Source organism: Pollachius pollachius, assembly GCF_949987615.1.
Source record: "Pollachius pollachius genome assembly, chromosome: 8".
In the NCBI taxonomy this organism is placed as follows: domain Eukaryota; kingdom Metazoa; phylum Chordata; class Actinopteri; order Gadiformes; family Gadidae; genus Pollachius; species Pollachius pollachius.
The window spans coordinates 10,749,662-10,761,247 of NC_136941.1; the positions used below are offsets into that span (position 1 = coordinate 10,749,662).

At 42.0% G+C, this 11,586-nt stretch overlaps 1 protein-coding gene across 1 annotated transcript; it reads right to left on the minus strand.

The window, feature by feature from the left end:
• Nucleotides 1–522: 522 nt before the first annotated feature.
• On the minus strand, nucleotides 523–10,986 carry LOC307079727 (calcium/calmodulin-dependent protein kinase type 1D-like; the record flags this gene model as incomplete). Its single annotated transcript, XM_079742225.1, has 12 exons — nucleotides 523–580; nucleotides 846–1,189; nucleotides 1,786–1,873; nucleotides 2,120–2,198; nucleotides 2,290–2,402; nucleotides 2,637–2,712; nucleotides 2,861–2,984; nucleotides 3,114–3,252; nucleotides 4,000–4,074; nucleotides 4,344–4,469; nucleotides 8,397–8,508; nucleotides 10,776–10,986. The coding sequence occupies 12 exons, from the start codon at nucleotides 10,984–10,986 to the stop codon at nucleotides 523–525; spliced, it is 1,545 nt and encodes a 514-aa protein (XP_079598351.1).
• Between the last annotated feature and the right edge of the window lie 600 nt (nucleotides 10,987–11,586).

The window sequence follows — 11,586 nt, forward strand, 5'->3', positions numbered from 1 at the left end:
GTGTTCAGTCTGAATACCGGTGGTGTGAGGGCCCCGCTCTACTCGCAGTAGAGTAGACAAATAAACATCCAGGTTAACCCTCCCGCCCGGCCATTAAACAAGACAAGGGCCCCACACCTTGAGTTGGTCCCCGGGGGCCGCCCTGTGAGGCAGGCCCCCACTGCTCCTAGCTCTGGGCATAGGTTGGGTAAAATGCAGAGAATGAATTTCCCCATGGGGATAAATAAAAAGTATATTTCAAAAATATATATAATACCCATGGAGGCAACCAACCCAGCTTCATGAACAGCTGTAACCAGCCAGCTTCACGCTGTGCCGCCTCAGGGAGAATGACCTGAAAGAAAGTGTACAAACACATGAGGTTAGGGACCCCTGGGCGGGGATGACTAACTAAGCAAGGAGTTAGGGGAAAGATAAGGGTTGGGGTTAGCTGACTGTTCCCCGTTGTTGTCATAAATACATGCATCCTTTAGTCCAGTTTACCTAATAAAGGGTTCATCATTCCATGTTGGGTCTGGAATTTCACATGACCGCACACACTCCAGTCTGCATCACCTTGCCACTGTTGTTTTTACCATACCTGAGGAGAAAGAGAACGAGAGAGAGAGAGAGAGAGATGATATCAATGCTATGATTCAGAAATTGTGCAGTATTGAGCCAAGCTGGGGTCTGCAGATGACTAGACTGGACCCAGCGCGCACACACATACACACACACCCCAACTAACACACACACACACACACACACACACACACACACAGACACACACCAGCACACACACACACACACACACCCCAACACACACACACACACACACACACACACACACACACACACACACACACCCGTTGAGGTTGGCCGGTTCCGAGTGGTAGGCGTGCTTGCCCTGCGTGGCTATGCTGGGGGTGTGGTGCGGCTCGATGTGGCTCTGGCAGGTCTTCAGGGGGAAGGCGCTCCTGAGCTCGCTGGGGCTGGGCGGCAGGGCCATGTGGTCCGTGCCGGGGACGTTGCCGTTGACCTGCCGCACCGCGGGGCCCGCACGCGGCGGCTCCGGGCTCTTGCGCGGCCCGCAGGGCGAGGAGACATCTACGACTATGTCCGGCACGTCAGGCTTCTTGGCGACGGTGTCCGAGTTGGCCGCCTGGAGCTTCTTCATGTGGTTGATGACCATGGTGGCGTTGAACGCTTGCTGGAGGAACACACAGAGGGGAGACGCAGGTGTCAGCGGGGGACATGAGTTTTGTTTATGTGAATACTCAATACTGTCTATGCTTTGAATTGGATATAGGGTGAAATACCATGAAGCAGCTTTTTAAGGTTGGTCGTTTTACATATTGGGAGCAGTGTACATGTTCTTGAGTCATTTCTGACACTAGGGTTCTCTCAAACAAAACAATAACAACGGATGTAGTTTGATGACATCGTGAAGCAGCGTGGGATCATGGGAGATGTTGTCCTCACCACTATTGCGGGTAAAAAGCGATCTGACGTGACCCAACAAAATCATGTTCACGGATGACTTCATGTGTTCAAGTTTTACTCGAGTAGCGTTTTTTCAAGTTTATTCACGTCAGGTCTATTCTCATTCTAATGAAATTGTCGCAAGTAAAATAACGTTAACTTGCCAAATTACAATTAGATAGTCGTCTACTAGTTTAGCTCATATAAAGAACTCTGAATACAGAACAGAATCTATGGAGAATACGGCTTCATAAGGGAGAACTGATCACATGGCTTTAAAGGCACTCAGGCGCCCAGCCCTTGTTGAGCTTGTTAAGAACTTACCTTCCACTTGGACTTTGCAAAGTTCTTCTGGATTTGAACACTGACTGACTGGTAGATGTCCTGGCTCCGCGCTGTCTCTCCAATGATCCTTGAAGGACAGATATGCTTAGGTTAAGATTAGATAAAGCCAAATAAAATCAATGCTGAACAAATGCATTCACTGGTTTGTGTAAAGATAGACAGTTCAAATTAAAAAAGAGTTGATATCTATCTGATATCTTTAAAACGTTTTTAGCAATGGATCACATAATCATTGTTGCGATAAACATTGAATTGATAGTCAGACGACTTTCTAATTCCCAGAGTTAGACTACTGGCCATGATGAACACTCACCAGGGGTGGCGGAGAGCCAGTTCTGTAGAGAAGCGCATGCTGGGATTCTTTTGCATCATGTGGCTTATGAAATCTTTAGCTGAAAAAAAATTACATTCATCAATTAATAAACAGATAGACAAATATGTTTTATATTTCTACCAATTGTAAACTGTAAGAGATCTAGTTACCAGAGTCAGAGATGTCATCCCAGAAGGGGGAATCAAACTCATACTGTGCCTTCATGATCTTGGAGAAAAGCCGTGTCTCGGTTTCTTCATAAAAAGGGGGATATCCACAGAGCCTAGGAGGAAAAAACACAAGGTAAAAGTAGGCTCAATAATGTGGCTAAGAAAATAAGAAGTGTTGATGCTTGTAAAATATGCAGTGCCACAAGATGGTGCTAGAATTCAATAAGGGCCTTTCCGTACAGAGATATAAATGCACACTAGATGGTGCTCTAATTCCACTACCGGTATACTGCCCTTGCTTAGAAGGGGCTCTGGTCTATTCCATATCCAGGAGCAGTGACACTTACAGAATATAAGTGATGACACCGATGGACCAGCAGTCCACTGCCTTGCTGTACGGTTTCTGGGCCAACACTTCTGGAGCTGATGCGTAGGAAACCATAGCGTAAGCAAGAAGCACATAACGCAATAACAATAATAATTCTAATAATATTCAGAAAAAAATGAATAAAAACATAATAATATGTAATAAAATGTAAAGCACAAAGCAAGGCTGTTTTTTTTCTCTTACCCACATATCCCGGAGTTCCACAGGCTGTTGACATGATGCCGTTGTCCACCATCTTGGAAAGGCCAAAGTCACTGATCATGATCTTGGAGTTCTCGTCCTGGCTGTAGTACAGGAGGTTCTCCGGCTACATGGGGAGAGGTAAGAGAAGGAAGCCTCACTCTACGGCCCTCTTACTTCACAGGTCACCCTGGATTAGCTTTCATAATGCTGATTCTATCTACGGAGACGCTGGGCTTCTGGGGAGGGGTCCTACCTTGAGGTCACGGTGAACCACTCCACTCTGATGCAGGAAGCCGACCGCCTGCAGCACCTGCCGGATCACCCTGCTGGCGTCCTTCTCCGAGTAAACGCCTCGGTCCAGGATGCGGTCGAAGAGTTCACCGCCGGAAACACTGCCATAGAGGAGACGCCATCTTTAATTACTGGTTCTGTCTGTGTTTCCGAGCAAGGTACTGCTTAGTAGGGGTGGGAATCTCTTGGCACCTCACGATTCGATTCTGATTCAGAGGTCAACGATTCGATTGTAAAACGATTATCGATGCATCTCGATGCACACATTTTTTTATGTACATTTCCATGCAGGATTTTCAAAAAAATATTCATACATCTGAATTTTCTACTCAGAGTTTGCTAATCACTACCTACTTTTGTGATGATCATCACAGACATCAACAGATAAATTACATTATCTAATATTTTATTAGAGAAAAAGCTTTTGTCACAAATATGACTTTCTGTGAACAATGCAATAATCAATGCAGCTTGCATTACAACACACTATGGAAGTATGTAAAAACTAAACAGATTCAGTTTTATTTTCTATCTAATCTTTCTTTTCTATGTCATTAAAGAAAAAGCTCTTAGTAAATTATAAGAATAAGACATTGTTCGGGCTGTGAGTTTACTTGCATGCTATGCGTAGGCTGAATCGCAATCGTATCAAGACAAATTAGATTGGCCAATACACATTACTCTACTTACTCTAATTACTACTTTTTTTAGTTAAAATTCAGATTATTTATTTATCTGAATCGATACGGAGTCGTTCTAGAGAGAATTGCGATGCATCAAAGAATCTATTATTTTTCCCACCCCTACTGCTTAGTTCTGAGTAATACAGGAACAACAAGGACACTCACAGCTGCATGATGAGGTAGTAGTGGGATCGGCTCTCATAGAAGTCCTCCAGTCCCACAACATTTTCATGTTTGATCCTGGAGAGAGAGACACAGAGACGGAGAGAGAGAGAGGGCGACACGCAGAGTCACACAGACAGACAGACAGAGAGAGACAGAGACAAAGAAAGAGAGAGAGAGACAGAGACATAGACACAGACAGAAAGAGAAATACTTTGTTTAATCACCCCCTGCACACAGTGGATAAAATATCCAGCCATGAGGATATTACAGATATATAGATCAGAGCAATGAAACGTGTGTACTGGGAGAATGTGGAAGTGGAAGTGAACAAGGTTGCTCCGTACTTCCTCAACACAGCAATCTCGTTCTCCAGATTGAGGTCCCTCTTCTGCTTCTTCTTCACACACTTCATGGCAAACAGCTTGCCGGTCTTCCTCTCCCTCACCATGTACACCTCTGAGAAGGCCCCCCTGTCAGGAAGCACACAAACAAACACATTGTCAACAGACCTATTGCCAACACATCAGCAAGCAGCGTCCCTCTTGGGTGACGCTCTGCCTTCTCGTTAGTGAAGGGTCTCCTGGTGACTGATTGGTTTGCTAGTCATTGTGTCAGGCCAGACGTGTACCTGCCTGCATGGCATGGGGATTAGCCCAATCTCCCCGAACAATAACAGTCCAGGGCCATCATCCAACCCAACTATAAATGATTCATGGTTTAAGGAAAAGACTTAGACTTGTCTCGACCAAATTGAGAGCTCTAAAAGCATTTTACTAACAGTACTAGCAGTGAGATTTCAGTGTTTTTACAAAGCTCTTACAGAGGGCTTAAAAAAAAGACACACCCTTCATTAAAAGTGAAGTAATGTTCACTTTCATGTTTTATTTTTTTTAATGTTCATATGTGTGGAGGAAAAGCCTGATCTAGCCTTAACCAGGGGCATTTTTTGCCCCTGGTTATGTACAATGTGTGTTTATTACTGAATAATTACATCAAAATGTTGAAAATATTTAAAAAAAAATAGCCTTTCAGAGTGAATTGATTATGTTACTTTCGGGGCTAGCCACTGAAGGGAGACAAAGAAGGCCAAAATTCACTTTTGCCGCCTTTGAGAATAGAAAATAACCAATCATAATTCAGTTTCACTGTTGGGAGGTAAATCATCCATAACATGTTAAACATAGGAAGGGCGGTCAGCCGCATCTACTCATTGCAACCAATCACAACTTTGATGATCATGAACTTTGTCTGCACGTTTGATAAAAAGTTTAGAAGCATTGCACTCTGCAGACACACTGTTAAGTGTCTAGTTTGTTTTAGTTATTATCCTCTCTAATGCGCCTCCACACGACGCGTCACGCAAGTATGTTTTTCAAAAGTTGTGTAGGCCTACGCTTTAGAAAAGACATGCATGTGCGGGTGCACTGCGCTCGTTCATGAATGCACTTCCATGTTTGCCTCCCTGGTGAGCTCCGCCAGGAACCGCTACTGGCCTTACCGTTACAATATCATATTCTATATTATTTTTCCCTAGACAGCTATTAAATACTCATACCTTTACTGATAGCTACAAATACATATTGCATTGTGTATCTAACTCAAAATCCCTCTTCTACGAAAACACATGACCCGAAGTATGCTAAACAAGACCTTCACAGCTGGGCTCCAATGCCTCTGCCTGGCAGGTGACCCCCACTCCCTCCTTCTACACAATAAGTCTCTTGTTCTTCTCGTGATTAGTAAATAACATATTATCGTCCCACCGTGACCTCCCTGATCATTCTGTTTTTCTAACGTACATTTTCTCCTCTCTAATTTCCTCAGAGAAGCACAGAATGTTTCTTCTATCCATTAACCAATACACATAATAGTTCCTGATCCTTAAATCCTAATATTCCTTGACAATATGCTTTAATGCCTTCTGAAAGATTGAATGGTGCGACCATCGAATCCTCCCACGGTTCCAATTGAGAATCCATTAGTTGAGGGCGTCAGGATTGAGCCCCTCCCATGGTTGTTGTGATTACAGGGCCCTGTTCTATTCCATCATGTACCGTCCCCATGCTATCTTCAGCCTTGTCTGGAAATAGTTGTTCCATTAAGGTGGATTAGGCCCTTTATCCCTTACGCAATAGAAACTATGTGGCCCTGATGGTTGGTGTCCCAGGTAGATGGATTAGGCACTGAGCATGTGCAGAAGGGGTTTTGGCTTTGAGCGACCTTTCAATGACAAGAGGCAGGGAGGGCTTAACCGGGGCACTGGAGCATAAGTAAGGGACAAGAGGGAACGTCCCCGTGATTGAAGTACCCTAATGGCATTACGTGATACTATAATGGTTACATGATGATGGATTTCATTATTATAAAACATGATCTATTTAGAGCACCGGAATCAGGTTTAATGTTTTAGAAAATAATAATATGAAGTGAAACAAAAGTTTTCATTTGATTTGCAAATTTTTGCACAGAGAGAAATAGGAAGAAATAGAAACGCAGACAAAATCTTTTGTCACGTCTAATTAAAGTCTACGTAAAGTTGACAAATGATAGGATATACATAATATATATTAGAATAAACCCTTTTCACAGAGGTGTTGTGATAGGGCAAAGATAGCTGGCGCTCATAACACTAATTATGGGTCTGCTCTTCTTATGTACAAAGGCACGGGAAGAATACTTAAATTAAACCCTCCACAAGGGTTTCGGCCTGTTGAGGGAGAGAGCAGCATAATCACAAAAACAAATAAATAATTAAATCTGAAGATAAGCAGCCGGAAACAATTTGGTGGAGGAATATATTGTCGGTTGATGAGGCCTATAGAGACAGGTCTCATTTGGTGTGTTACTCAGGCACTGGGGGATAGTAAACACGTCAGCATTACACCGGAGAGCGTAGTCGCTTCCTTTAAGTCATAGCGTCACAAAAGATAGAAATATCACCGAAAGCAATGTTTGTGACTACAGGTTAACTACATTAAGGTAAATAAATACATTTTGTAGATTTGGACATGTAGCTGCATATATTTTTGTGGAGGAACATATCAACTCTATACTGCATTGCTTCTTATCACCTTGAGACGTTGTAATTGTTATGTTAGCTAAGTTAATATGTAAACAAAGATCCCCCCAGCCTTAGCAACAGCATGAACTCTGATTCAAACATCTTCAAAATGTTAAATTTTACAATCATTTTTGTATAACTATAGAAGCTATAATAGAACCATAGTTATAACTAATCAAACAACATACATTTACGTACTTCAAATTAGAACATATACACCACTCTCAGCATCTTTTCTGACATTGAATATTATATGAAATGAATACAATCAAAATATATGGTTCAAATTCAGAATAAACTAAGTTCTGACTTCAAATGTTGAAACATTCTGTTTTATCCAACCAAATATGAAATATTATGTACTGTTATTACTTTGTACACTTCAATTACAGCCGCTATTGGGTCACTACTGAGAGGTTGCATACACCATCAGCATAGCAGTTGCCATTGACCTATAGCACTGCCGTCCTCCCATCTTTGCCACTTACCTAAACAATACCTTATAATTCTCACGGCAAAACCTGCTTTTGCTTATTTTTAGCTTTGAAAACTTACGCATTAAAAAAACAAAAAAAACAGGTTTGTACTTTTTACCGAATTAGCTTTAACACTATTCAGATGAGCTCATTTATGAACGAGCTTCTTAAGCTAAGTGAAACCTGAGGGATGAGACTGGCCCCAGTAGACCTAAGTGTCTTGTGGCTAAAACTCGGCTTAAGGGTAAGGGTTATGTCTCTTGCATAAATCCATTCAAAGAAATAATCTCTGGAGGGGCTACAATCAGGCCCTTTCCATTGTACGGATGTATAAATATAGAGACTAATCGATGAATACAGAGATACTGATGATATACAGTACAGAGATACTCATAATAGGGGGACATCAGTAAAGTTGTGAAGAGTCCAGTACGTCTGGGGCTAGGTCTTTGTCAAATGCAATGCTAAAAATGATAGTTTAGATGGAACTTTTAAACGTAAATTCGATTCTCAAAGTTTTAGTCTACTTCAATAAACATCATTACAGTAATGCAACAAACAATCCTTCTCTCCATCATTCTCAGTCTTTCCAATACATACAGTCCAGATTTATGTCAGTATGCACTTAGATATTATGCCTAGCATTATGTTGGTGTGCATACAGTACCACAACAATAGATACAGCCTTGCATTATGTTAGTGTGCATACAGTTAAGATCCACAACAATAGATATAGCCTAGCATTATGTTAGTGTTCATACAGTACCCCAACGATAGATACAGTCTATCTTTATGTCAGTATGCTCACAGTACACCACAACAACAACTAAGTCTTTGATAAAGTCAGGAGCGTTACTTACGATCCCAACTCCTCCATGAGCTCAAAGACATTCTGGATGTTATCTGTGTCCTTCTTCCACACATAGTCGTCTTCCTTGCGGCCCATCTCTGCATGTGCTTCAACAGGGATATCTGTCACAACAAAAAGGACGGGGGAAAGAAAAAAACTGTCACCACTGATAGTCTGGTCCGTATCCAAAGACAAGACCAAACTCACTGCCTGGAATTTAACAAAAAAAACAAAAAAAAACATCGAAAAAGATCAAATCTAAAAAACACCAGTGAGGCTATCCTTTATTGTCCCTTTTTGGGGGAAATACTTTCTCTGCTTTTGACCCATTCGGGAGCCGGTGAACACATGCACACCGTGATACACGGAGCAGTGGTCAGCCGCAGTGCAAGTGCAGTAGGCCACGGATGCCCTCCCAAGTCCAGCAATCATCCTCCCTGAGTGACAACTGCACGCCTCTCAACCTCAGCATGAAGAACATGAGGCCATCTTGGGTTCAACAATTCCTCAGTCATTCAAGTGGGAAAGTGAATGGATGGATGGATACGTGCTGTGCTTCTGTGTTGCTACACTGCACACAGCTGACTTAGCAGGAGAACATGGATGAGTTCAGATCAGACTCTCAAAATTTGTCTGGCAGACCAAAGGGTTGCAGTGTTAAGAGCCTATTTTCTAATTGGAACACAGGAAGCTAGATCTGGCCAACTACAACTTTAAGAACAGGCGATCAGTCCGTTATGCTGCAAGCTGAACAGGGGCCGGAAATAAGAAATTTGTCTTCCCTTCCTTAGACAATTAATACATGCAATTGGAATCATACAGTTCTTGCCATGGCTAATATATAGTTATAAGGTAGAGTCAAAAGCAAACATACAAAGAGCTGCTCGCAAACTTCGGAATAATATGCAACACACCAAATATAGCCATGAAAAAATAACCTGGACGTTACTTGCCCAATATTGAGGTGTTTAATCAGGATACATGAGTGGTCAACTTGGCCTCAATCGAACTGTGGCCTAACTTCTCTTATATAAGGTTGATCTGAATAAGGGCCCTTCCACCACCTAGATAATTTAAGAATTCACAAGCCCACTTTAAAAAACTTAAATTACAGTTTATACAAGTTGTTTGTCATGGTCAAGAACGAGACGTTGATGCAAGAATGACGTCACAACAATAAAGGACTGTCACGAATCGACCAACTTTGAGGACGTGTTAACTTTGAGTGTTCTGTTTTTTAAATCAAATCTCTTCTTAAAATCAATTGTAAGTATTATCTCTAAGGAAAAACCGACGTCCATCCTCGTAAAAAACATTAATTATTCATTAGTAATAATTTAGTTGGCTAATTAATTAGTAAGTCATCTAGCAATATCGCCATAAGCCCGCATAATGGAGACCCTACCAGTCAAAGGAACAAGAAGGTCGGCTCTGCTGCTGCTGCTCTCCAGTTTCCCCTCCACGGCTCACGCTGACTAAATACGCGCGCGCGTCTTTCCTTCTCCTTCACCAGCGCTGGTGGTGGAGCTCGCGGAAACCTGCTGCAGTAAAACCCCTTCCCGCCACAACACAACGTGCTGCCGTTTCTGCACAAGCGTCGACAGCAGAGGATCTCATGAGCGGACACTGTATCATATACAAACACGCGTGACGATCGACAACATTCCCAGGCGATTTAAAGGATGACATTTGGTTCAGCGTACTTTTAAAAACACATTTTTCTTTGGTCTTGACTACAAACAACAATAAAAGCCTTACCATCCCCCTGGCTGCCTTACCTGTAGGATTATAACAACTCAAGCCCCACGCCTTTGCACTACCGGCACAAGAACTTCCGCCGATGCATGACGGCCAACATTGATACACCGCGTGTAAGGATGAAAAGCGCCTCGAGGGTTGTCTCGTCGTGGCGAGAGACATGGGGTGCGGACGTGGTCCTCCGACGGGTTTTAAGACCTAGCCCCCCACAGGACGGAGTTGGCTGCAGCATCCGCGGAAAAGCACTCTGCAGCAGCAAGACTGCGAATGATCAGATGTGCCACTATTACCAAGCTGCGTGGATACTGTGACGATGACAACATGTTACAAGTCTAATTGCCTTTATTTTAAACATGTTTGAGTTTCGAAATAAATGCCCTCTTTAGGATGCTATAGCCAACGCGCGCGCGCCTTCACCAATTCCCCGTCCCGCCTAATATGCAGTTTTGTGGGGAAGCCAAGCAGCACTCTTATATTAACGCCATCATTTTAGTATCAAAACATAACTAACCCAATAATTATACAGAATTACCGTTTTCGGTGTCCCGTCTATTCGTATTCATTGACTTAATGGATGGGATGGAATGAAGAAGGCATCGAACATTGAACGTATAGCTCCATTAAAACTCACCTCGAGGCTGTGCGCTGGAAGAGCTGTGGTACGACTCTCCTGTCAACAGCTTGTTAAAATCTACCCGGATTACTTCGTCGGGGGCCGAAGAAAGAGGCCTAATTGTGGTCAAGTCAGAGATTACATGCATTGGAGAACGCGGAGAGGAGGTGCTGAGAAGAATGCCACAAGTGCTGACAGGGACTCGCTTCTGTTTGTGTTGCCACTGCATCACGTTCAGGTTTTCTTTCCTACAAGTGCAGTTTTATAAAGGATTGTGTGATGTGCACTAGCTGCCCCCCCCGCTCTCTTTCTATTTTTGTTTATAGAGACAGAACAGTAGAGAATAAACATGCAAGCAATTCACAGAAGTGCCACAATGATAGGTTATAGATTAATGATTAATTATTATTTATCATAATTGTTATTGATCATGATTGTTATTGATCATGTTTGGTTATTGATAACAATTATTGGTTATTGATCATAATGATTGTTATTAATCATTATTAATGTTTAGTGATCATAATGATTGTTATTGATCATGATGAATGATTATTGATCCTGATTGTTATTGATCATAATTATTGGTTATTGATTCTGATTGTTATTGATCATTATGATTGGTTAGTGATCATGATTGGTTATTGATCATGATTGTTATTGACCATAATGAATATTGATCATAATTATTGGTTATTGATCATAATGATTGTTATTGATGATCATAATGATTGATCATAAGGATCGTTATTGGTCATAATGATTGGTTATTGATCATAATGATTTGTTATTGATCATAATGATTGGTATTGATCAAAATGATTGGATA